This window comes from Lissotriton helveticus, chromosome 5_1 (assembly GCF_964261635.1).
Source record: "Lissotriton helveticus chromosome 5_1, aLisHel1.1, whole genome shotgun sequence".
Classification (NCBI taxonomy): domain Eukaryota; kingdom Metazoa; phylum Chordata; class Amphibia; order Caudata; family Salamandridae; genus Lissotriton; species Lissotriton helveticus.
In genome coordinates this window covers 1,575,446,268-1,575,473,846 of record NC_136065.1, presented here as the reverse complement: position 1 = coordinate 1,575,473,846, position 27,579 = coordinate 1,575,446,268, and the positions used below count along the sequence as shown (strand labels likewise).

The window sequence follows — 27,579 nt, the reverse complement described above, 5'->3', positions numbered from 1 at the left end:
GTGACATATTCACTACATAGATAAAGTGTTGCTTTTTTACTTGAATTTAGTGTAGGTTAAGCCTGGGTTCATTGATAAGGAGATGCTAAATTATTGGGGCTGGTCCAGATAATCCAGAGATCTTGACTTACTAGCTTTCAAAATATCAAGAGAGAGGAGTGCTTATATATTTGTGGCTTGAGCGCGTATTCCGTTATTGGGATGCTGGTCACCTGACCGATTGGATGTGAAAATATTGATTAAAACATTGTGCTACCATAATATCATGGGCCAACTAGGGAGGACCAAAATACAGAGGAGTAAAAAGTATAAAAGTATGTATAGATTTACTCTTAATAAGTACTCATCTACATTCCTTGAAGATATATAATATTGTCATGTTAAACATATGTGAGGTTAAGTAAAGTAAACCTAAACTTACCTATATATTCTTATCTTTTCAATAGTTTAGCCCTCAAAATATTTCCTATGATATTATGGTAGCACGATTATGTTTCTAATCTATATTTAGGTGGCATACCGATCTGTCCAGTTCAGACCCTCTGTCTATACACTGTACACACTAGTTGCCTAACATTTTCCAGCTTACTCCTGTAACACCCTTGAGAAAGGGCATTTAATGAATAGCTCATGCTGCTGCCAAATAATTTGATAGAGGACATGCAATATGTGCTCCTGACTTTGTAGCACACACCTCTCTTTGCTGGCAATGAGTGGAGGAAAGATCTCAGAAACAAGTCATGGTAGAGAGATTGGTGTTTTTGCCCTCTCTTTGTGTGGTTTGGCAGGCATGTCCTGGGCAGCTGTGTGGATCCCATACTGATAAACCAGCTGCCACCATTATATAAGTGAGCACCGTCTTCAGACCGAGTGCAGAGACTGAGGCTATCCTGGTGAGAGATGGACAAGATGCTGCTGTGGGCTGGTGAGTATCAGAAAATGCTGAGCATTCTTCTGCTGTCCACTACATTGATCCATGAAGGTAACCACTAATTCACCTGAGTCCCTAAAAGTCTAGATTTCCAGTCGCTAAAATGTATGTTGATTTCAGTAGGAAATGTAGAGTTGTGAAATTCATTTTTTCATTGTTGCATCTTGAATGCTGGTCTTCTAAGCTGTATGATCTCAATTCAATGAAAAGTATAGAATATTGGCGCTAATTTCCAAGCATCCTTCCTTTGCCTGCTTTAGGCTAAGGCTTCTGTAGAGCCCCAGCCCACCACTTTCAGAGAATCTAGTATCTACCATGCCCCACTTGTAACCAGGCTACAGGTGAAGGGATATCAAGATAGTAACACTGGAGTTTAGGGAAAGTGCCACAGTAAGTGAGTGTAACAAGACCTGTGGAAGGTGATCTGCCAGAAAAAGGACCATGGATGAAAGGCATTAGTCCTGCAATAGGCCAACAGAAATTAACACTGCTGTGGAACATGTACAATTGTGTTGGGTCACGGATACAGGTGTAATGTAGGTCCCAGCAGCCGCTGTAGTGCAGGTGGCGCCCATCCTTGAGTCTTGGGCCCCTGATCACATTCTGAAGTTGGACCCCATCCTTTTGCATTACATCACTGTTCTTGGATGTCTAAAATCATGGCTGTGACAATAAAGGAAACTATGCTATGGTGAATTCATAAGTTGAAAGATCAGCTGGCTTAAGCATTGTGACTCTCAGCAGGAAGAGCCCCGTCACATCAGCCTTTTAAAATTCTGGCCGATCTGGGGTATTCCTGATACCCCTTCAGGCATGTCCACTTCTGTAAATATATTGTTGAATTCTATATCGCATTCTACTTCATTGATCGTCATATGGCACGATCATTCCCCAACTGGAGAGTATGGTGCTGAGAGTGTATGTTTGTAGAGTATTTCTACTGCATTAAAATACTTCAAATAGAATACTTATATGCTGTACTAGAAAAGATGGAATAGAATACTTTTGTGTTCAACTATGAAGGATTCAAAATCTGACAGTTGTTGTCAGGGTGAGGTGCTTATGGCGCGGTTTCAAATGTACTCTACCTGGAAAATCGCTGGAATGCTTTATTTTTCAGTGGCAACTGAAACTGTTTATCTGTCCCTAGGTCTGGCTCCCTCAAATCAAGCAGAACTGCTACAGTTCAAGTGCAAACTAAACTCCAGAATCACTCCAAACTCCTCCAAAGCCAGAGTATGCCACCACACAAAGCTTCAGATAAAAATGCCTTGAGGCTGACCCTAGATCACCTTTGAAACAGGATGGTGAGAGCATCTGGTGATCAGCTTCATCCAGAGCACCACTCCTCGTCTCCTTCTACCTGTCAAAGGCAAACTGTTATTAATGGGAACCACCACAAACACTGGCTTGGTCATTCAGCCCCTTTTAACCAGTCTGTTGATAGTGATCACCCCCAGAAAGCGAACACTATACTCATTCCTTGTGGATACCTGCAAAGCATAATCCTCTGCCTCCCCAAAACATCTCTGCACAAAAAAATACAGCAATCGCTGGAAAATTGGGTATTATATCCAAGGGAGTGTCATACTCTCTACCAATCAAATGTACTCCAGGCCCACAGAATAGACTCCAACTCTGAAAGTAAATGGTGCTTCACACCTTGGTACCCTGGCTTAGCAAAACTCTCCCAACCAGCACTGTCATGGGGGTGAACCACCTGTCTTTTGGGAATACCCGAAAGCGCACCACTTCCAAACGCTGTACCGTCACCACTTCTGCCAGGAAGTGACAAGAGGGAGTCACTTCATCTGGTTGTGCCCCATACTCAAGTGTCAGATGATGTATACAGTCACACCCACATCTCCAACAATGTTTTAATATTAAACCTCTTTCCCTGCAATGAGACATTAGCCCCAGGGGCTACCGTTCTCTCTCTAGGTCAAACATAGCCCACAATCAGAATCCTCTGGCACCAGAGTTGCAAAGCAGCTTGTAGCGTCCTCCGAGCCCACGATGCACCAGTGTCCGGCCAATGAATGCCGAGGCACAGCGACGTTCCAAACACAATGCTGCACCAATTATCAACTTTTTAGCATTCTGACGGGTTTAAAGGAAACCCAATTCCTATCCTCTCATCCTTCGAGGGCTTGAAATGAAACATAATATCAGTCCTTTATCCTGTCCACAGACCTCCAATGTTCACGATTGCCAAGTTGTCAACCATTCGTGATTAGCATAAGTGCCAGTCATCAGTCCCCCATACTCAAGGAGACAGTTCATCCTACAATGTCTAGTGTATTTTATCTTTAGCGGAATTTAACATACATTAAATTGGCTTATTTTATCTCACCCTGTTGAGAACTGTTTGTGATCAGGTAAGGAGCAAGAAAGCGGCATTAAATAATGCTAAAATACAATAACATGCAATATGCCTCATGAATGTAGCCAGATGTGCAGGCTTGACAACAGAACTTTGATTTTCTTTGATCTATGTCTTTTTGCAGGTCTGGCCTTATTGCTGCACGTGCAGCTGGGTGAGTTATATTTTATTTTTCCAACCTCACTATACGGCATGTTGGCTTATGTTTGTATGTGTTGCGAAAGTACTGATATATGTGTCTTTATGTGCATTGGAGGGTGGACGTCCTAACATCTGTGGCAGGGGTTGTGCACAGAGATGGTGGGTGAGTGTGTGACTGAGTAGTTTCCATTTGACTTATTTCCTCACTATTGTCCAGTCTGACGACCTATGAAATGGTTGTAAGATTGGATTGTATCTTTTAAAAAATGTGGTAGCATTCCCTTCTTTTGGATTGGTCTTCTATGTACGTTTGGGGGGTAGAACCCCACGCCCATCGGAACAAGTTTCATTTTCAGTAATGATCACATTTGCTTCTCCTGTCTAGTCCATCCAGGGGAAGAGTCCACTTTTGCGCCTTCTAGTAATATCAAGCCTCCCTTTGCCCTTCATTTGTGTGTTTTTTCACACTTCCTTGGTTTTTTTCTACTTTTCCTGTTACCCTACACCTATAAAAACAAGAGGAATGGCTCTTTAATGAGGAAGCATTGTCACTTAGGAAATAGCCAGACTTATTGACTATGCCAATGATTGTTTATTACATCTGGCTGATAGACGCTGCGTAAGGGATATTATATCCATCTTTGGTCCCCAGAAAGAGAAGTGGAGAGACGGCAAGGGAGAGAAAGAGAAGAGGAGAGACAGCAAGGGAGAGGGTATAACACAGCAAAGAAAAGTAAACTGAAGCTTCTGCCAGTGTGACCAATACACTGTATCATCTGAGGTGGTCTATAAGAGTGGCTAACCCAGGTAGCTAAGAAGCACCCTCAGGCATCTGTGACAAAATTGTAAGAACTTTGCAATAGTGTACTACATCTGCTAAAATAAAGTTTTCGAATCGCATCCAGCATGTCTTCATCACAAACAGCACTAGTCATCGAACGGAATTCTGGGACTACGTCCGACCTCAGCTGTAGCATATTAACACCAGGCCAGGCATCGCTACTGATTTTTGTGCGGGAAGGGTTGACCTTGGACTATGTCGTGTTGCCTGGCCTGATTTTAATGTAGTGATGATTGAGAGGTTTGGAAAATATAAACTCCAGAAAGGTTACAGTAGAGTCGCCAACAAAACTGATAAGATTGGTGCTCCAAAAATTGCTAAAAGCCCTTTCTGCTCTTAATAAGAAACTCTGCAGTTGAAAATGAGTGTCTCATCATTTACTTTTGTGTACACTTACAACTGCACCTAGAAGAATCTTCAAAATGTTTGCTGTTCACCGTTTCCGAATATAAATGTGCTACTAGCTCCAGACAAAAGGGGAGGGTGGCACTGCCAAAACAGGATTACAGTTGTAGAGTTACTGCTAGCAACTTTTCAGATGAAAGCGGAGATCTCTGCCACCAGGTGGGTAGATCTCCCTATGGTAGGTAAAGTATAGGGAAACATATTACAATATAATAATTATGATGCAAAATATTAAACATATTTTAATGTAAAACAAAATGTAACCTGCAGCTGAAAAGAAAAAAACGTTACAGCACAATAATGCGTCAAATTAAATCTTCAATAAATAATTAAATGAATAAAATGAGTAAAATATTAACTATATTTACAATTGTTCTTTAATATAATTATAAAAAACCCACCCTCACTATAATTCTAACATTTCTCCTATTTAATGATTATTCAGTAAGAGTTATTAAAACGTATTTATTTAATTAATTTTAATTCTGTTTTTTTTCTTCAAGTATTAAAAGCTATTTCATTATATTTAAACACAAATTAAAAATGTAAATATTTCTAACACTTAAATATATGTGGCATACAGCAGAGTGTCATAGACTGGAGTGCCACAGAGTGGGCATTTCGTGTAGCGAATTAGCATAGCGTGGAGTAGGGTAGAGTGGAGTGGGGTAGAGTGCAGAGGCATATAGTTGTAGTGTACAGTTTAGTGGCATAGAATGGAGTGCATAGAGTGTACTGGTGTACAGTGGAATAGCATACAGTGGAGTGGTGTGGAGTAGAGTTGCGTTCAGTGGAATAGCGTAGTGTAGCGTGGAGTGGTGTGATGTACAAAGGAGTGGTGCAGACTGAAGTGGTGTAGATTGGAGTGGCATAGAGTGGAATAACATATAATGCAGTTGCATAGTGTGGAGTGGTGTATAGTAAAAGACCATAGAGTAGATTAGCGTACAGTGGAGTGGCCTAGAATGGAGTGGGATAGAGTAGATTGGAGTGGGGTAGACTGGAGGTGAGTACAGTGGAGTAGCGTAGCATGGTATTGAGTGTAGTGACATACAACGTAGTAGCATAGACTAGATCGGTATCCAGTACAGTGGTGTACAGGAAAATGGTATAGACTGGAGTGATGTAGAGTGGAGTGGCTTAGAGTGGAATAGCGTACAGTAGAGTGGCATAGAATGGAGTGGCGTGGAGTGAGGTACAGTGTAGTGGCGTATAGTGGAGTAGTTTAGATTGGAGCGGACTAGAGTGGAGTGGCATAGAGTGGAATAGCCTATAGTAGAGTGGTGTAGAGTGGAGTGACGTAGAGTGGAGTGGCATTGAGTGGAGTGAGATACAGTGTAGTGGCGTATAGTAGAGTGGCTTAGACTGGAGCAGTATAGAGTGGCACTCCACTCTATGCCACTAACGGAGTTGGGTTGAGTGGAATTAGCATACAGCGGAGTGGTGTATAGTGGAGTAGCGTAGAGTGAAGTGTGATAGAGTGAAGTAGTGTACAGTGGATTAGCATGGAGTGCAGTGGCGTGAAGTGGTGGATAGTGTAGTGGTGTAGATTGGAGTGGCATAGAGTGGAGTGTTTTAGAGTGTAGTGCGGTAGATTCACGTGGCTTACAGTGTAATAGTGTAGAGTGGAATATCATAGAGTATATTGGCGTAGAGTGCAATGGCGTGACATACAGTGGAGTAGGGTAGAGTGGAGTGGTGTAGACTGGAATAAAGGTGAGTGTAGTGGTGTACAGTGAAGTGACATAGAGTGGATTTGTACATACTGGAATAGCTTGGAGTGGAGTAGTGTAGAGGGCAGAGGCATATATTAGAGTGGGGTAGAGTGAAGTGTGATAGAGTGAAGTAGTGTATAGTGGAATAGCATAAAGTGCAGTAGCTTGAAGTGGTGGGCAGTGTAGTGGTGTAGATTGGCATAGAATAGAGTGAAGGGTTTTAGAGTGTAGTGGGGTAGATTCAAGTGGCTTCCAGTGTAATAGTGTAGAGTGGAATAGCATAGAGTTTAGTGGCGTAGAGTGGAGTGCCGTACAATGGAGTGACTTTAAGTGGAGTAGCGTAGAGTGGAGTGGTGTAGACTGGAATAGCAGTGAGTGTAGTGCAGAGTACAGAGTACAGGAAAAACACTCGAGCTGCTCAAATTCACCTTTCTGTCCGACGCGTTTCATGCTGATGGCAGCATTTCATCAGGGACTCAGGATTTGCAGGAAGCTGTACTCTGCAAAACCTCCATTAAAGAAACTGAAGCTTTACTTACCTGTTGTGCGGCTCTTCCACATTGGGCTCTCCTTGTTTGTAATGATATTAAGCGGCCAGGCCTAGGTCGCGGAGGAGCCCTTCTGTTGACACACGGACCTGCGGCTCCACATACCACGGAGCCGTGATAGGAAACAGGAGCGGTGTTTGGAGGTTTAAAATGTGCAAGTATCAGGAAGAGACTTTAGCCGCAACCCACTGGGGTAACAATATGCAAATTTGAAGAAGCACGGCACTCGGCCCACTTGGGAAATATATGAACACCACAAGTACCAGAATGCCCCGAGAGTGGCGACGCCCATTGAGGCGTACTTGAACTTCTATCAGGTGTTTAAAAGTGAGCGTCGGCAGCTTCCTGCAAATCCTGAGTCCCTGATGAAATGCTGCCATCAGCATGAAACGCGTCGGACAGAAAGGTGAATTTGAGCAGCTCGAGTGTTTTTCCTGTACTCTGCAAAACCTCCATTAAAGAAACTGAAGCTTTACTTACCTGTTGTGCGGCTCTTCCACATTGGGCTCTCCTTGTTTGTAATGATATTAAGCGGCCAGGCCTAGGTCGCGGAGGAGCCCTTCTGTTGACACACGGACCTGCGACTCCACATACCACGGAGCCGTGATAGGAAACAGGAGCGGTGTTTGGAGGTTTAAAATGTGCAAGTATCAGGAAGAGACTTTAGCCGCAACCCACTGGGGTAACAATATGCAAATTTGAAGAAAGCACGGCACTCGGCCCACTTGGGAAATATATGAACACCACAAGTACCAGAATGCCCCAAGAGTGGCGACGCCTATTGAGGCGTACTTGAACTTCTATCAGGTGTTTAAAAGTGTGCGCCGGCAGCTTCCTGCAAATCCTGAGTCCCTGATGAAATGCTGCCATCAGCATGAAACGCGTCGGACAGAAAGGTGAATTTGAGCAGCTCGAGTGTTTTTCCTGTACTCTGCAAAACCTCCATTAAAGAAACTGAAGCTTTACTTACCTGTTGTGCGGCTCTTCCACATTGGGCTCTCCTTGTTTGTAATGATATATATATATCATATATATATATATATATATATATATATATATACAAAAAAGAAGGAGAGAACTCTGGGTAGTTCCCAAGTTTAGGTGGCGAGTAGTTCCTTTATAGAGAACCCTGCAACACCAGCGACACAGAATTTGCTCACCTCAAATAGCTGCTTTTCTATCAAAGCTTTTAAGCATAGGATTAGCACAGTGCCATCCATACTGAGATAGAAAGGGACAAAGTATTTTGCCATTTCTACAGCAAAGTATTTAAGCATAGGATTAGCTCAGTGCCCTTCCATGCTGAACTGTCAAATGACAAAAGCCATTTATCACTCCAGGCACAGAATTACAACTTTAGATTGGTAACATACTATCCAAGCCAACATGAAATGAGTAAAAGCAACCCCTGACACATGTTTCACTGTCATTACAGCTCTTCAGAGAGGTTTAGCTTGGTCCAGACACAAGGGAGCACCCAGTATAAGTCAAAACAAAACCCTTGCAGGCTTAGAGTACTGAATAAATTATGGAAAAAAGAAATAGAGAACTCCGATTAGTTCCCAAGTTTAGGTGGAGAGCAGCTCCTGTATAGAGCATCCTGCAGCACCAGCGACACTCTGACTTTGCTCACCTCAATATAAAGATATATACACGCATGCACACACGCGCACACACACACACAAATAAATATTACCAACTAGCAGTCATCAATGGGTAGTTATAGTTATGTCTGCTTTTCCATAGGAAGAGCGTTTTTGGTTTGCTAACGACTTTGGCGCTGTTTGATGAATCTTCACAAAACTATAAAAAAACAGTTCATCCACTTTAGCTGCATCTGTCAAGTTGGGCCTGAGAAAAAAGGGCAGTCCCAAAGACACATTTTCCCATGCATTTTCCATGGACTTTGTTAGGTAGCACAACTGCTAAAACTGCGGAACAGAATTACATAACATTTGGCAGGAAGGTCGACCTTGGACAGAAAGTGTGCTTTTTTGTGATTTAGTGTAAATCCGTTAATAATATTTGATAATATTTGTATATCTTGCTGGTTTGGTTTGAAAGACTCTCACGAGACTCCCTCTAACCCAGTTTTAAAAAACAGAGTGTCTGATTGGCCCAGGGGGATTTTTTTCCCTTGGGTCTATTCACTCTCAAGGTGGACATGCTCAAGAGGGATATTTGCGCTCTGTTTGGCTGACTGCAACATAAAGAATATTGTTGCCGGAAGCCATTACAAGACAGGGGGACTTAGTACCTGTCCTGAAGTTAAATTTAAAACAAGAAATGAGGCAGAGGAGGGCTACCCTGTCCCCCTAGGCCCTGTGTTGGGGTCCCTGAGGATGCCCTCCTCCCCCAGGGCCTAAATAAAACTGTAATTTAAAAATCTTGGATCGCGGCATCCACAAAAAAAGAAAGGGTGGTCAGTAGCCACCGTCACAACACTATATATGGAGGCGCACAAGTTATAGAACGTTTCGAATGGGGCACAAGTTATAACTGTAGAATTTGTATGCTTTGTGCAGTTTAGGTTGGTTTTGTATGGGAAGAATAAATGTGTTCATAATGATAACTAAACTTAAACCTTTATTTTTTTCATTGAATTTCAATTATTGTTTTATATTTTTTTTAATATGTGTTTCAAATCGTACAGTTGAGTGTTGTTGATTGGAGTGCCTTTTAAGTGGAGTGTCAGTCATCGTGTGGAGTGTCATCAAGAAGTGTGTCGTAAAGTGGCATAGAGTGGAGTAAAATCTTGTATAGTGGAGTGGCAAAGAGTGGAGTGTTGTAAAGTAGAATGGAGGAGAGTAGTGTAGTGTCGTACAGTGGAGTCTCGTAGAGTGGTGTGTCAGAGTGAAGTGTCAGCAAATCATAGTGTGCAGTAGAGTGGCGCAGGGTGGAGGGGCATACAGTGGAGCATAGAGTGGAGCACAAAGTTGTAATGTGGAGTGGCGGTGTTGTAGAGTACAGTGTATTGGCACTGAGTCGAGTGGAGTGTAATAGATTAGAGTGTTGTTCAGTACAGTAGATTAGAATGTCATACAGTGTGGTGTCATAGAATGGAGCATTGTATAGTGGCATGTCTTACAATGGAGTGTGGTAGAGTGGAGTAGGGTGGCATAGAGTAGAGGGGCATACAGTCTAGTCGAGACTTCTAGAGTGTAGCGGCATACAGTGAAGTCGTGTGTCAAAGAGTACAGTCAAGTGTCATACAGTGCAGTGGAGTGACGTAGAGTGGCATAGAGTGCAGGGGCATACAGTGGAGTACAATCTTCTAGAGTGGAGTGGTGTAGAATGAAATGGCGTGCCATAGAGAACAGTGGAGCATCATACAGTGGAGTAGAGGGCATAGAGTACAGTGCAGTATCATACAGTGGTGTTGAGTGATGTAGAGTGGACTATCATCAAGTAGAGTGCCATAGAGTAGAATGGAGGAGAGTGTCCTAGAGTAACCTATGGAACTCTATGCCTCTGCATCTTAGAACCCAAAATAATCTACTTCAGTTTAGGAGGGACCTCAAAACCTGGCTGTTTTAGCTGTACATAACCAGCTGCATTTCTCCTTACTCTGTATTTTTGATAGTTAAGTGCTAAGATGCCACGGCATACACGCGCTCTATAAAAACCCTCTTTTAATTTAATTTAATTTCAGTGCTGTATCTTAGAGTGGAGTGGCGTGTCTTAGAGAGGAGTGGAATGACGTGTTGTAGATTGTCATACAATGTACCAGGGAGGGGGGCATAGAGTAATAGTGTAATAGAGTATTGTAAAGTGTTGTAGAGTGGGGCAGCTTAGAGTAGAGTAAAGTGGCATAGAGTGGAGTGGTGTGTCATAGAGTAGATTGGTGTGCAGTGGAGCATAGTGGAGTGGCAGCATACATAAAGTCGAGTAAAGTGTAATAAATTGGAGTGACGTGCCATACAATGGAGTGGAGTGGCATGTCTCAGTGTTGCAAAGTGACATTGAGCCTTGTGGCATACAGTGGAGTAGAGTGTTGTAGAGTGGCGTAGAGCAGAGTGTTGTGGAGTGTTATAGAGTGGAGTGGCATAGGGCATCATACACTCGAGTGGCATAGAGTGGCAGAGATTGGAGTGGCATAGAGTGGAGTAGTGGAGTAGGCTGGAGTAGTGTGTCATACAGTAGAGTGTAATAAAGTGGGGTGGAATGGCACAGAGGGAGTTGCGTAGAATGTGTTACAGTGGAGTAGAGTGTCGTAGATTGGCATAGAGTGTAGTGGAGAAGAATGTTGTAGATTGTCTTAAAGTAGCATGGAGTGGAGTAGAATGTTGTAGAGTGGAGTGTAAGGGCACAGAGTAGAGTAGAGTGTTGTACAGTGGCATAGAGTGTAGAAGAGTGTTGTAGAGTGGAGTTGTATAGGGTGGAATAGAGTACAGTAGAGTGAAGTGGCGTAGTGTGGAATGTGGTACTATGGTGGCATAGCGTGGGGTAAACTGTCATACAGTAGAGTAGTGGAGTGGAGTGGTGTAGTGTTGAGTGGAGTAAAGAATCATAGAGTGGAGTGGCATGTCGTACAGTTGAGTGGAGTGGAATGGCATAGCACAGAGTGGAGTAACGTGGTCATAGAGTGTAGTGGAGTGTCGTGGAGTGGAGTGGTGTGTCTTAAAGTGTCGGAAAGTGTTTTAGAACAGAGTAGAAAGAAATGGTATAGAGTGTAGTAGAGTGTTGAAGAGTGGAGTGGTGAAGAATAGAGTGTGGTAGAGTATGGTACAGTGGAGTGGGATAGAGTGTCGTAGAGTTGAGTGGCATAGAGTGGAGTATAGTGGGGTAGTGTGTCCTAGAGTAGAGTGGAATGAAATGAGGTGGAGTGGAATAGAAGGAGTTAAATAGAGTGGAGTAGAGTGTTGCACAGTGGCATGTACAGGAGTAGAGTGTTGTACTGTGAAATAGAGTGGAGTGGCATACAGTATCATGGCATAGAGTGTCATGAAATACAGTCACTCGTGGAGTGGTGTAGAGTGGAATAGCATAGAGCAGAGTGGCATACAGTGGAGTGGTACAAAGTGTTGTGGCGTGTCGTAGAGTGGTGTGCCATAGAGTGGAGTGGCATAGAGTGGAGTGGTGTAGAGTGTAATAGTGTGGAGCATAGAGTGGCCTAAGGTAGAGTGACATAGAGTGGAGTGCCATACAGTGAAATACCATAGAGTGGAGGGGCGTAGAGTCGAGTGGTGTGTTGTTGAGTACAGAGGAGTGGAGTGGCGTGTTGTAGAGTAGAGTGGAAGGTGATGTTATAGAGTGGAGTGTCGTACAGTGCCTTACAGGGGAGGGGCATAGAGTGAAGTGCATATGGTGGAATAGCATAGAGTGGAATGGCGCAGAGTGGTGTCAGAGAATGTTGTGTCATACCGTGTTGTTATGTAGAGTGCTGTGGTGTAGAGTGTCATGGCTTACAGTCTCATAGCGTACAGCGGAAAGGTGTGGAGTGGTGTAGAGTGGACTGGGATAGAGTAGAGTGTTGTAAAGTCGCATAGAGTGGAGTAGAGTGTCATAAAGTGGGGTAGAATGGAGTGGCTTAGAGAGGAGTGGCATGTCGTAGACTGGAGTGGCGTGTCACAGAGTGGAGTAGCATGTCATAGAGTGGCGTGTCATGTCATAGGGGGGAAAGTGTTGGACTTTGGATGGGAGAGCTTTACTATTCTAACTCCAAACTGTTCAACAGTAGGGAAAATGTTGGACTTCGGAGTGGTTAGGTTTATTATTCCCACTCCAGTCTAAGTAACTGTCAGGAATGTGTTAGACTTTATTTATTAAAGTCTTGTAAAGTGCCCAAATCACCCCCTGAAGGGTATCTTCACAGGGAGGGGTTACATTTATTATTCTTAATCCAGTCAGAGCAACAGTATTGGCACAGTTGGATTTTGGAGGAGTTCAATTTAATATTCAACTCCAAACAGTGCATGATCATGGAAAGTGTTGGACTTTGGAGGAATTAGAGTTATACTCCAACTCCAGTCTAAGCAGCATTAGGGAAAGCTTTTGATTTTGGAGGGATTAGCTTTACTATTCCCACTCCAGTCCGCAGAACAGTAGGTAAAGTTCTGGACTTCAGAGGGGGTAGGATTTACTATTCCCACTCCAGTCTATGCAACAGTAGAGAAAGTTGGACATCGCATGGCTCATATTTATTATTTCCACTTCAGTCTAAGCAACAGTAGAGAGGCATTAGATTTTGGAGGGGTACCTTTTACCATTCCCTTTCCAGTCAGGGTAATAGTATGAAAAGTGTTGGACTTTGGAGGGGTTAAAGTTTCTTTTCCCACTCCAAACAGCACAAGAGTAGGGAAAATGCTGGACATTTGAGGGGTTACGTTTACTATTCCCACTCCAGTCTAAGCAACAGTAGGAAAGGACTTAATTTAAACACATTATTGGCATAACCCTATCAATTTAGAACAAAATATTAAACTCTTAACATAGACATTAACATATTTATTAGAAAACTAAAAAACATTGAAACAATTTACATAATTAACAATCAATAAAATAATTAGTTATCGATTAATATATGATTATTTACTATTTTAATGAGAAGTATTTAGCATTTCAAAATAATTTTAATAATAATGTATGAGTGTCACAAAATTATTTGATTCACTTATTTATTTAATTATTACTTAATTTACTTCCCAATCTTTACCCCTACAATCCCAGCAGCCAGCACCCAATTATAGCTAAAATATATAAGTATTACACAATCTACAAAACTAATAATTAATTGAAAAAAATAACAAATAATTAATTGTTAATTAATTATTACTTAATTAATTCTCAACCCTAAACCCCTACAAACCTTGCAACTGCATAGGAAGGAATCAGGCAGTTTAGCTAAGTCTGTAAAGGTAGGGAAAAGTAGTTCTATTACTTTATTTATTTTAAAATAAGTTTACATAGTAATGTGGTAGTTCCTGAGAAGTATTGTGGTAAAAAGAAACTTAAAGATGTACAAAATAAAAAATTGAATAGTACCACACTATATTTCCCTCTTAAGACCCAGATTAAAGTGTAATATAAACAATATTTTGCCTTTACACAATTAAAAGGCAGCCATTTTGGCCAGCAAAAATCTGAGGAATTCCTTTCTCTTGGAATCCTATTTATACCTACAGAGTGGCTCCTGCCATAATATGTATTACAGAGGGATGGTAGCCACTCTGAAGTTATAGTTTGGATACCCAGGTATAGAAATTTCTCATAATTTTAGTTGCTAATAACTTTATCCCAGTTTGATGAATCTCAATAAAAAATACCAGACCAATAGCTTTTTCTACATTGGTTGAGGATGGAAAGTTTTGTGGTGATTGATATTCTTTCTATACAAACCAAACTTAAAATACACAAACATTTCACATTTTAAAGTTAAAGTTATACCGTACATGTATACAATATGCATCACCTTTAAATTAATATAATTTTGTTTTTTCTTTAGCCATGTTTCTTTCTACAAACCATAATTAAACTACACAAAATTTTTGCATTGTAAACATACCTTTAATTTTTAATTTAAGTAACACCTTCAAATTACTAAGACTCGTGCACCTCAATGCACAGAGTATTCAACTTGGTAGCCACACTACATTCATTTTAACTCGCCATTCTGTTATTCACTGTATTCTCACAAAAGATGTGATTTGTGATGTCATAAGTGATATAATGTAAAGTGGTAGGAGCTGTGTCTGGAGAAGGCACAACTTATAGTTTATAGTGCTTGTAGGCAAACATGGGAGTCTCAAATAAAAGAATAAAACTGACCATTTTTAGTGTTGAGAAGAGTTGGATTGGAGTTTGCGAATGTCAACAAAATTTCAAGTTTTTCCGTATTAACATAATTGCTAATTTTACAACACCTTGTAATGCCCATTCCACACCTATTGTGCGACAGATACTACTGTTGAATTATCCACATTCATAGCAGACAAATCCCACTTGTAAACCTGATTCACCAGCACAAATGGCTTAGTGAAGTTGGACCATTATGTGTAGATATATAAATGTTGTTTTGTAAGATACTTCTGCCCAATAGAGAGGTGAACGCCAAGAAAATATGCTTTGCTTGAGAGCATTCTAGAATGCTATTGAAACTAGATATGTAAAGTAAATGCATTGTCAGTTGCAGCTGCACGAGAAGTTCCAGACCTCCATGGCTAACAGATCCTAGAGGTACAAAATCGACTCCTGCATATCATGTACATGCAGGCTAGGCTGAGGCAGGTCAGGATTTTCTGCAATTCTCCCAGAACTAAGCTCTGCTCATTGTCTTATAGCCTCTTGCCACAAACTTGTCTGCTACTTCACCAACTGGTCCCAGTATAGACCTGAACCTGCCAAGTACAAGCCAAACAATGTGGACCCCCACCTCTGCACCCATGGAGTCTACGCCTTCGCCACCATGAGTGAACACAAAATTGTGCCTTACGAGTGGAATGATGATGTTCTCTATGTTGAGTACAATAACCTCAAGAAAGTGTGAGTAACCGCCACTGACAGAGGGATTTATGTCATTTTGTCGTATACTTTTTTTGAGAATTCTGTTTTAGACATGTGCCAAATAAGGATTGTATATTTTTAAAACTCTTTCAAAACTTATAATTTCTTATTGAGGGATCGTGAAGGGTTATATTCCTTGTTGAAACTGAAACAGAAAGAAGGTGCATGCTAAACCTATGTTTTCAACCAAAAACAACTTGGTTTAAGATCTACAGACAGCGAGTTGAGGTTTTTACAAAACACATTTATATATGATCTGGTCAGTGTTAATAACCAAACTCTCTGACTTTATTTGTGAACCTGAAACAAATACTTGCAAGGTAACTCACTGATCTACCCTTTCACTATTAAATGTATGAGAATTCTACTCTAGTTAAGCACCTTCACATGTGCTTACAGTTTTATATATATACAACTTACAAAGATGTTCTTGAGTACCCTGGCACATGCTATCAGGCCAGCAGATTTCATGTACTAAGTAACTTCCAGACACTGAAAAATGATAAACAATTTCCAATACCAGTTTCGATTTAATAAAATGTACATGTGTGTTAATTTTATAGATTGTGGTGTTTGTGCGCCCTTAGTCTGATCATCTAACTTAAACAAGTAGTTATCACTGAATATTGTTTGTACTGTTGAAAGATACTTAATTAAAAATTGAAAAAAGAATTGGTAACATTATGAACGGAATAGCAAATTGCTAAGAACAAAAAGTACAAGTCTATGTGAACATATTTGTATTCATAATAAATGATAGAACGATAATAAGTAAAATGAATGCAGCATGAGTAAAATATAATTTCAATAAAGCATAACATTGAGGGTGAAAAGAAAGGAGAGAGAGGCGAAGGAGACTCATAAGAAAATATATCAATTTCGAATAGCTAGAAAACAGTAAATATGAAAAATTGTGAACTTTCGAATATACAGTACAAGTGGAGGAAAAAAGAGTAGAAAATATATAGCTATTCAAGGATGTTTTGAAACCTCTTCATCAATATTAGTGGACATTTTATCAAATGCACTAGGGCGACCAAGAAATAGTGTTATTAAAAGCGTCCATATGCGTTTTTGTGTGAGTTCTGATGTAATCTATGCCCACACTTTTTACAAAGTGCCTGCGAAATTTAGAAAGTTGACAAAGAAATGAATGCATCCTGTGACCAGTGCTTAATTTGAGCTGGTTGTTTCTGGTGCTCAGCACCAGGGCTTATGACAGTCTGTCACATGGTGGCACTGTCTGGCTGATGTAGGTATGAGCACAACAGCAGGCGTTTATTAATTCAATTTACATGTACAATGACTAATACCTGCCTCCCAAGACATTCTCATAGTTTTTGGGTCCTGTAATAGTCTGAATTGTCGCACTTGTAGGAGTACAATGTTTAGTAGGTATTTTGTTACTATCATTGACAGCATGGCAGGGGCAATGTGTGGTGCAAGCTGCAGTGGACTCTCGATGACAGCCCCGGCACTAATTCTTTTACAAATTAAGCAATGCCTGGGACCTCACGGGTCGCGTGGGTTGCGCGAAACTTGATAAAAATTAATGCCTCCCTGGGCCTGCCACCCACAGGGCACCCGAGAGCATTTGTTTTTATCATGTTTTGGGCATGCCACCCACAGGGCACATGGCAACCCATGTGGGATTTATCTTTATCAAGCGTAGGGCTAAGCAGCAGGCCAGAAACATGATAAAAATAAATGCCCCCTAGGCTCGGTGCATGTCCCATGAGTGGCGGGACCCAATCATTTATAAAAAATATCTGCCCCTGGGTTTGCTGTATGCCCTAGGGGCGGCAGGCCCAAAACTCGATAAAAATGTATGCCATCCTGGGCCCACAACCCACGGGGCACGTTGAGGGCCCTGTAGGCACAAGCTCAGAAGCAGGCCTGAAACATGATGAAAATAAATCCTCCCTTGACCTGCCGCATGCAACGTGGGTGGCGGGCCCTAATGATTTAAATAAAATACATGCCATATGGGCCCACTGCGTGCTCTATGGGTGGCGGGCCAAAGACATAATTACAATTATTGCCTCCCTGGGCCTGCCTCCCACGCGGCACAAGGGAAGGCATTCGTTTTTATCTAGTTTTGGGCTCGCTGCCCACAGAGGATACAAGGGCCCAGGGGCATTTATTATTTTAAGTAGGGTAGGGCATGCTCCCCATGTGGCACGCTGCAGACCCTAATCATTTAAAGTAATAAATGCCTGCCCGACGTGTGCCCCGTGAGCAGCAGGCCTAACACTTAATAAAAATGAATGCCCACAGGGCACTCAGAGTCATTTGTCTTTATCTAGTTTTGGGACCGCTGCCCATGGGGCACGCAGCACGCCCAGGGGGCATTATTTTATTTTTAACGATTAGCTCCCTCCACCCACGAGGCATGTGGTGGGACCTGGGGGCATTCATTTTTATTTTTTATTGATTAGGGTCTGCTACCCAGGGGGAATGCTGTGGGGTCCATATCATTCTAAAAAAATCAGTGCGTCAAGGCCCCGGTGTGTGTCCTATGGGCGAGTGGCCGAAAATGTGATAACAATTCATGCTCTAAGGCCCACCTTCCATTAGGCACCCGGGGGGCATTCGTTTTTATCAAGTTTTGGGCCTGCTGCCGACTTGGCATGCTGCAGGCACTGGGACCATTTATTTAGCAAAAAATATTGAAATAAAGGGCCGCAAAATTTGCATATTCGTACGCAATATCCTGGGAGGGCTGATTAAAGCACATGACATACCATCACACTTTGTAAGAAACATTCACATTATTCTTAATTTTTAGGTTATCTGGTGAAATGCCACAGGGACTAAGAAACCTAATAAATGAGGGGGGATGCATATTGTTCCCAATCAGAGGAAAGGCTACTTAAAAATATATAAGAAACAGTAACTTTAAGAATTATAGTAATCTGTTTCCAGACCTGTAACCAGAAATCCTTAATCTGAGGGCAAATAAACAGCATATGCATCGAGTCGCCCTGAGGTGTGTTTCATGAACAGCAATGATCGCGCAAGACAAGTTTCCATTTCAATTATGACATTGGAGAGATAAGCAGTCTATTATACATATAACATTTGTGTAGTATCACCTGCTCTCGATGCTTTATGAATTTTAGTCCAAATCCTATCCCAATAGCAAGATGATCAATCTACTTGTAAATCTTGTTGCCATTTTAGTTCAAGTTTAGATTTCTGGCGAATATGAAAGGGACAGCTAAGGTATTTATATAGAACATATGCTTTAGGACTGGTTTTCAATTAGGAAACTTAATTGTGTTCAGAAGCACAAGGTACGTTGCCATCTTGAAATAATAAAGAAGATTGAATTTGCTTGAAGAGTTTTGTAAATTTGTGAGCAAAGAGGGCGCTAGATGGAAAAGTGATTGGGCTGTGGGGAATGAGATAGGCATATGGTTATCAATTTAGTGAGAAAGGGTGAAGCAGCAATTGTTCAAGAAACAGCCATAATGGTTTGGATAAAACAATATCATTGTTCAACCAGTTAGAAGGTTGTTTAATTCAAAATGCATCATTATATTTTGGGAAAGTTAGGAAAGTTAATATCACCCACCCCGTTATTTATGAAGTTTTGCCCATGAGAGAGCAATTCGAGGAGGTCAGATGTTCAACAGATAATATGCATGGACAGACCCACGTTTTTTAAATAAATGAAGAGGAAGGTATAAGGGAATCAAGGAAATTAAATACATCATACAAGGGGAGAGCATCATTTTAATGGAGCTCAGTCTCCCCATCAGGATTAAAATAGAGCGGTCCATTTGGAGCAAAATTGTTTATAGTTTTTCCAGGATATCCTCAGAATTCATTTAAATACTTGTTTAATTGGAATTTGTGAACCATATCCCTAAACATTTAATTTAAATTGGATTCCAAGTGAATCCACATCTTTAAAATCATCTTTTGAGGGGAGGAGCTTCGCGCGATTCCAAGATGGATGCGTGAGCTAGGGGCTCCCGAGACCCTTTCCGCCTCCCGCGACTATCCTGTAAATGATCCTGACTACGACGACGGGTACTTTTTATTGATGCCCTGCTGATGTCCATGTCTTTTTCAAAAATCGATTTGGCCGCCGGATAACGGACTTGCTGCACTCTGGACTTTGAGGCCCACATCGTATGCCAGCCGGGGGCTTGGGTCCCCGAGGTACCCAGGTGGCAATTGAACAACAACGGCTGCTGAGCCACGCCCTCTACACCGGGTGTACTTTCGGTTTCGTTTTTGGTCACTGTTGTGAACGTCCAGTCGTCGATTGGCACTCCGGCTTTGTTCTCGCTGCCAACCTCCAGCCTGCGCTGTGGCTCTACCCTCTCACCGTTTTGAGCTTGCCGAGACGGAGACTGTTTTGGCTGAATCCTACCGATCCTGTCGGAGCTCATTGCCCATCATGGCGGGCAGGGCGGCTATCGAGAAGTGCACTACTAGAGGCCCGTCCCGAGGGGGGGTCGCCCAATCTCAGACCATCCTTCGATTTACTTGACCCAGGGGCTCCCCGGGCGGGTCAAGTGGTGCCCTAGAGGAAGCCGGTGATGGCACTCCTGACAACGAGGAGCCGACTCTGAAGGACATTATGGGCGCTATTGCGAATGTCCAATCCACCATGGGCCAGCAATACGAAACCTTGGCGGCCAAGATAGATACGGTGGTGATCGATGTCACCCTCATCAGAGTGGACCTGGGGAAAACCAACGAGCGTGTCAAATCCCTTGATATCAAGACTGCTAGTTTGACCACGGATGTCTCGGATCTCCAGACCACCGTTCGCAATCTTCGGACTACTTGTGATCTGTTCGCTAATCGGCTGGAAGATTTCGAAGGCCGGGCCAGACGCAATTATGTCCGCATCGTGGGTGTCCCGGAGAGCTCAGCTGATTTGCCGGTTGATATCCTGGTAGAGGACCTCGTACTGAAACATTTGGCACCAAAAGGCCTAAGTAAATTCTTTGCAGTGGAGCGCGCTCATCATGTCCCGGGTGGTAAGCCGAGGTTGGGAGCTGCTCCCCGGCCCATTATTGCTAGGCTTTTCAATTTCCGTGACAGAGACGCTATCCTGCAAGCTTCACGAATGTCCGGTCCCACTAAATATGAGAAAGCATCGATCAGTTTTTACCCGGACTTTACCCAAGCTGTCCAGAAACAATGTATGGGCTTCGCTGGAGTGAAAAGGCGCCTCAGAGAACTGGGACTGAAATATGCTATGCTTTTTCCGGCCCGCCTGAGAATTGAGCATGAAGAGCGTGCGTTCTTCTTCGACCGCCCCGAGGTGGTTAGTGACTGGTTGGACACTTTACCTAAGCGTCAGGAGGGATCGGAGAACTTGAGAGGCGCTGAAGGAGGTTTGGAGGACCAGGAGCAGTGAGTCTACATCGGCGAGCCTGATCCTATGGCAGTGGCTCAGAGACTATGTTCGGTTCTGGTGTGCGTGCCCGGGGGTGGGGGGGGGGGGGTTTGGGGCATCTTCCTCCTCTGGGGATTTTTCTCTCTTTTGTGTAGGTTAGTTTAATGGGGCGACAGGCACACTGCAAGTTGGGGTGGCTCTTAGGTCTACCGCAGGGGTGCAGGGAGGGGGGTTTGAGTTTGATGGGTTCACTGGGGGTGGTGGGGGGGTTCCTTTCTTTTTGTTTGTTTCTAGGCTGTGCTTTGTTTTACATTTGCTATCATGTGGCTGTTTCGAGATGGGGAGGGTGGTCTGTTTCCTTTTGGGATGGGGGTGAGGGACTTCGGGTGTTGAGCTGGAATGTTAATGGGCTTGGGGATAGGATAAAACGTGGGATTGTACTACAATATTTGAAGAGATGTTCCCCGGATGTGGTCTTGTTCCAGGAGACCCACTTGGTGGGCAATACATGTCATGCACTGAACAGACGAGGTTACCGTTTGGTGGCTCATTCCGGCTTCACCTCTGGATCGAGGGGGGTTGGTATCCTGGTTAGGAATTCCCTCCCCCTGGAGATTGATGGCACGGTGTTGGACGATAGAGGCCGTTATGCTGCTATTATTGGGAGATGGGAAGGGAAGTTGATTTCCATACTGTCTATTTATGTTCCGCCTGGCCTGCAGTCTACTACCTTCACCGATATGGGTGAGGTGCTTTTGGGCCTGCCCGATGGCTTACTTGTTGCAGGTGGAGACTTTAATTCTGTGGTAAATGGTGAGAGTGACCGTAGCCCTCCCAGGCTCCTCCCTACGTCGCAGCTATGGATGGGTACATTTTTGGACGCCTTTGGGTTGGCAGACTGTTGGAGACAACTGCACCCTGACCGGCTTCAGTATACTTTCCACTCGGGAGCCCATGGAAGTCTCTCGAGACTTGATTATATCCTTGTGCCGGTGGTGCAGTTGGTCTCGGTGCGTGAAATTAAACATTTGTCTAGAGGGATTTCTGATCACTCCCCACTATGGCTCCATATCGATATTCATCTGGGGGCTGGGGGCCGGATTGCCCCGATCAATCCGTGGCATTTTCACAACCCCAAAATTAGATCTGAGGTAGTCAAGTGTATGACCTTTTATTTTACTGAAAATGAGGGGTCAGTGTCCTCCCCGGTTTCCCTATGGGAGGCTTATAAAACTGTGATCCGTGGTCAGACCCTGTCTTTGATTGCTGGTGAGAGGAAGCGCAAACATGAGGAGGTGGTGAACTTGGAGTCTGAGATTGCTGTCCTGGAGGAACGGTTGGAAGCAGGGGTTACACCAGAGAAATTGCATGTCCTGGCCCTTAAGCAATCTGATTACAGGGCCTTGGTGACTGACTCGGCTGAGGCGATGAATCGGGTGCAGCAGGGGCGTCTATATGATGTGGGTGATAAGGCGGGGAAGTTGATTGCTTGGTTGGATAAGCGAGACAGAATGAATCGTGTTGTGCCTGTAGTTGAGAAAGTTGATGGAACGCGAGTCGTGGACCCGGTTGGGATAGTTGAGGTGTTTGCCCAGCACTTTCGGGTTGTATACGCGCCGGTTTCGGGCTTGCCGGAGGAGGATTCCCACTTGCTGCTTCGTGATCTTGAGTTGCCTAGTATCTCGGAGTCGGACGGGGTGTTAATGGAGGCTGATTTTTCCATAGATGAGGTTGCGCTCGCTATACGCTCCCTTCGCTCGGGGAAGGCCTCTGGTCCCAACGGTATACCGTGGAGTTATTTAAGCTATGCCCGGATACGATGGCGCCGTACTTGCTTCGTATGTTTGCGGTGTCGCGAGACCTTGGATTCCTCCCCAGGGACCAGAGGCTGGCCTCTATTGTGGTTATTCCTAAGGATGGCAAACCCCGCGAGCGTTGTTCATCGTACCGCCCGATCTCCCTTTTGAATGCCGAACCTAAAATATTGGTGAAACTTTTGGCAAACCGACTGGTCACGGTGATTAGCGTTTTGGTCCACCCTGATCAGTCTGGTTTTATCCCCCATGGCAATACTGCGCTCAATCTCCGTCGTCTTCACGGCGTCATCGCGAGGGCGGGGACTCTCAGCGAGCCGGCCATCTTGGTTTCTCTCGATGCCTCGATGGCCTTTGATACGGTTGAGTGGCCATATTTGTGGGCTACTCTTGCTAAGTTCGGGTTTGGTCCGAAGTTTATTGCATGGGTCAAACTCCTGTATGAGCAGCCGTTGGCGCAGGTTGTGGTTAACGGCAGAGTTTCGGAGCCCTTTGTTCTCGGGCGAGGCACGAGGCAGGGATGCCCATTGTCACCATTATTGTTTGCACTCGCGCTCGAGCCCCTTGCTGCCTGGCTCCGCTGGGAGCCTTCGCTGAAGGGTATTCGGTGGTCCCCTGACTTCGAAGATCGTATATCGTTGTATGCCGATGATATTCTACTGTACCTGACGTCCCCCCGTAAGTCGCTGGGAGTCCTCTTTGATGTATTGAGCTCCTTTGGGCATAACTCAGGGTTGGTTATCAATTGGTCCAAGTCGTGTATCTTCCCGCTGACCTGTGATTCTCTTTCTCTGCCCCGAGTGTGCCCGATCCCTGTCTCTAGTGCTGGTTTTAAGTATTTAGGGATCTATGTCTCACTTGACCCCGTGATACGCTATGAGCGTAATTTGTTACCTCCACTCGCCCGACTTCGGTCGGACGTCGCTGCATGGTGTGGTCTACCCTTGTCCCCCCTGGGACGGGCGGCTCTGTTCAAAATGATGTCTCTCCCCCGGTTTTTGTACGCCATACAGAACGCCCTTGATTTAGTTCCGGCTAGCTACTTTCGTGAAATCGAATGCCTTCAGAGAAAGCTAATTTGGGCTGGCCGACCCCGTATAGCGTTGGCTAAGCTTACGTTGCCCTGGTACGATGGGGGCATAACGTTACCTGATATACGCAGATACTACTGGGCATCTCAGCTCAGTGCTGTGAACCATGCCATGTACGATCCTGTTTCGAATCCTGCATACGAGATGGACCGGTGGCTGTTACCCGGGGGGAACTACTACAGGGCTCTCTACTCTCGGGGCGCTCGAAGGAATTTGACGGGACCCACTGACGTGGCTGTGCGGGTGTGGGGCAGCGCGACCGCGGCCACTGGGTGGGCAGACAGGCTGTCCAGGGCAACCCCTCTCTTTGCTGCGGAGAGACTTGGTGAATTGTGGACGTCCAAGGGTTTTGATAGGTGGGACTTCATCGGAATTAGCAAGATAGGTGACCTCTGGGTTAAGGACAGAGTCAAGACCTTTGCTGAATTAAAACAGGAATACAGTTTGAACGACTCGGAACATTTCCGGTACCTTCAGGTTCGCCATGCCATTGGGTCTGTTTTTCCAACCGGTTCTGATATTCCAGAGAGCTCCCCCCTGGAAGACAGAGTGCTGGACGGACATATTCCAGATAGCTCTATCTCCCTCATCTATAAAAAACTTATTAATACTCGCTCTGACTTGCTTGTTCAGATTCGTGATGCCTGGACTAGAGATGGGTTGGAACTTGATGATGAGGATTGGCAGGCTGCGATATCCTCTCCTAGGGAGGTTGCGATTCCGGCGCGTCTGCGACTCGTTCAGCTGAAGCTTCTACACCGAGTATACGTCACGGGTCCGCGACTGATGCGTATGGGATTTTCTGAGGATGGACTGTGTCGGCGTGGTTGTGGTATGCTTGCTACCTTCCTCCTTATCGTTTGGGAATGTCCGGAAGCTGTGTCTTTTTGGTCCGGAGTGCATACGGTGATGAGTGAGGTGACGAATGTTGCGTTGCTACCTGAAGTCAGGCGCTGTCTGTTGAACATCTGGGAACCGAATGATTGCACGGTTGCTCAAACTCGGTGGGTTACACTGGGAAACATGGTTGCGAAGAGGGATATTGCACAATTGTGAGGATCTCAGAGGGCGCCATCGGTTTCCAAATGGGAGGAAAATATGGACTGGTGCATGTTCAGAGAGAAGACTGTTTATATCTCCCGTGGCAGGCCCAAGAACTGGGGTAGGATATGGGGCCCATGGAACTCATATCGTGGGGAGATATGTGATCCCCCCTTCCTTGATCCCCCTGACACTCCTTGTTCCCCTTGATTTTACGTTTCGGCTCCCCCCTGTATCACATTATTGATATGTTTTCGGCTCTGGGTCCCCCTTCTCCCCCACGCCCTTCTTTCTCTCCTGGAGGTTCTCCTGCTCTTCATAGTGCTTTTGACTGCCTCTCCCCGTATCGTATGGAACAGACATAATAATTTAGACTGCAGCCTTTTTTTTCTTTTTCTTTGCTGTTTTTGTTTGTTTGTTTAAAAATGAAACCTTTCCACATCCTATTGTTATGGACCTGTCCTATATCGTGCATTATTGCCGCCGGACCTCTGGTAGTCGGCTGATGAGCTGTGTACTGCTATATTGTTTTTCAGATGTGCCATTGGCCGGCCCGGAGGCTAGTAGGCCTGTCATTGTATTCTCTTTTGTGCTAAATAAAGGTTTAAAAAAAAAATAAAAAAATAAAAATAAAAATCATCTTTGATACAAAATTTATTAAGTGGTAATGTTCCAGATTTATCAAGGTTTATATTCGGAAACACAGGCAAATTCGTAAACCTCCACCTGAGAAGCTGGTAGGGACTTAATTAGGTTGGATAGGTATAGTAGAATATCATCATCATAGACAGATAATTTTAATTGGTAGTCTCAATAAGGAAAACCAGAAACATGTCTGATCCTGGTTAAAATGGTTCCAAAGTAAAAATAGATAAAAGGGGTGAGAGAGGGCATCTCTGTCGCACTCCTCTATGGAGTCAACAATATTCAGAAATCATACCATTGGCAACAGTAGCTGCTTGAGGAGACAAGTAGGGTAGAAAAATTTTATTAATTGTCGATTATGATCAGCCGGTAAAGGCTCCGACTGAGAGCCGCATTGTAATGGGCTGCACGGTTTACTTTCCACCCGCCTAATTATGATATAGGCGGCCGAAAAGTAAACCACCTGGTAGTTCTGGCTGACTTCCGACGGGCTCCAGGAGCCAGCCGGCCAGACGGAAGCCAGCCAGTAATCTCAAGGGCAGGCCTTTCTGCCCTTGAGATAATGTTGCACTGTTTCCAGCATGGTTTCCATTTCGGCCTGTCTGACATGGAAGCCATGTCATAAGCATGTTTGGGGGCCCACAGCAGGGCCCTTTTGGGTGTGCGGCCTCTAATTGGAGGCAAAGGTTGATCCCTGCACCCGTGGTAGGCACCTTATGGTGTCGGTCGGTCAGTCCCACGACCGAGTTTGTGTCGGGTGAAGGAATTCCACCCAACATTGAAATCGGCCCCTAAGAATTTTTGGTCTGAAACCAAACCATTTCATATATTCAAACATAAAATTCCCATCCAACACGGTCACAAGCCTATTCATAATCTAGAACAATGGCAGCTAGTTCATGGGGGAGTTTTGAACCTTTACCAAGGACATTAAAATGGCACTGAGTATTATCAGAAGCAAAACGACCCTTTAGAAATGTATCTTGTTCCGGGCTAACAATTTGAGACAATAGGGGCTCTATATGAAGTGTTATAATATTGGTCAAAATCTACATTTACTAAGGATATAGGGCAATAATTCTAACATATATGAAAAATCTGATTTTCCTCGGGAATTAAATGAATAAGTGCCTCTTGAAAAGTACCCGAGGCACCATGGGAATGAGCAAAATATTAGTAGAGTTTAAAAAGCCAAGGAAATAAAAGTGTAGAAAAATGGGAGTAAAATTCAGATGTAAATCCATTTGGTCATGGCGGTTTGTCAGGTTTTAATTGTTTGACAGCAGCTCTGATATCAGTAAGGGATATATATTGTTTTCTAGTTGGAGAGAATTGACATGCTTCAAGTGAGGTTTTGGAGTGAAGTTCACATAGGCATTACCTTAATGGGAGTATAAGGATTTGTCAAATTCATGACAAAAGATGACAAATTTAAAATGTCTGCATCTTTATTAACCAGTAGGCCTTAAAAATTTGTAATAGTTTTTTTTTCCCCTGCCTCGTTGAATTTTAAGTAATTGGTCAAACGTTTTCCTATTTTGTTCCGGCCCCCATAATACCTCGCACTTTCTCTTAAAAGGGAAGAAGTTTGTTGAGTGTTTAATCGATTAAAGTGAAATTTTGCTTTAATCAGGTTGTGGAGGGAAGTTTGGGATTTGACGGTATAAAAAGCATTTTCCATATTTTAGTAAATATATTGGTTGTTTGTCAACCTCTGTCTTTTTGCAAAGTCAATGATAAAATCTCTTGCAAATGCTTTAAAAGCATCCGAGAGGGTAGGTAAAGAACTGTCTTGAGGTGTTCTGTCACAAAAATTATTATCTTGTGTATTGAATGAAGAGTCTACAAGCAAAAAATTATTAAATCTCAATCGCCGTGGGTGAGATGGCATAGGCAATAAATCGAAAAATGCGATAGTGGGAGCAAGGTGAGAAATCAATACACAGCCAATTTCTATGTTGTTATGATTTTGAACAAGAGATTTAGATGTAAATAAGTAAGCAGTTCTGGATTGGTTATTATGCAGTGAGGAATACAAGGCATATTCTCTTGTAGTTGGCTTAGCAACTCGCCACATGTCTATTAATGATTTCTAGGAGATGGCAGAACAGAAAGATTTATGCATTTTTGCAGGAAGAAATCTAACTTGTAAAGCTCTAT

At 43.6% G+C, this 27,579-nt stretch overlaps 1 protein-coding gene across 1 annotated transcript in view; it reads left to right on the top strand.

Moving 5' to 3' along the window:
• The first annotated feature begins 832 nt into the window (after positions 1–832).
• Positions 833–27,579, top strand: part of LOC144755604 (acidic mammalian chitinase-like) — a 70,053-nt gene continuing 43,306 nt past the window's right edge. The window contains exons 1-3 of the mRNA XM_078644713.1: positions 833–925; positions 3,439–3,468; positions 15,244–15,445. Coding sequence (XP_078500839.1) covers positions 901–925; positions 3,439–3,468; positions 15,244–15,445 — 257 coding nt within the window. The 5' untranslated portion in view covers positions 833–900. The remainder of the gene's footprint in view (positions 926–3,438; positions 3,469–15,243; positions 15,446–27,579) is intronic.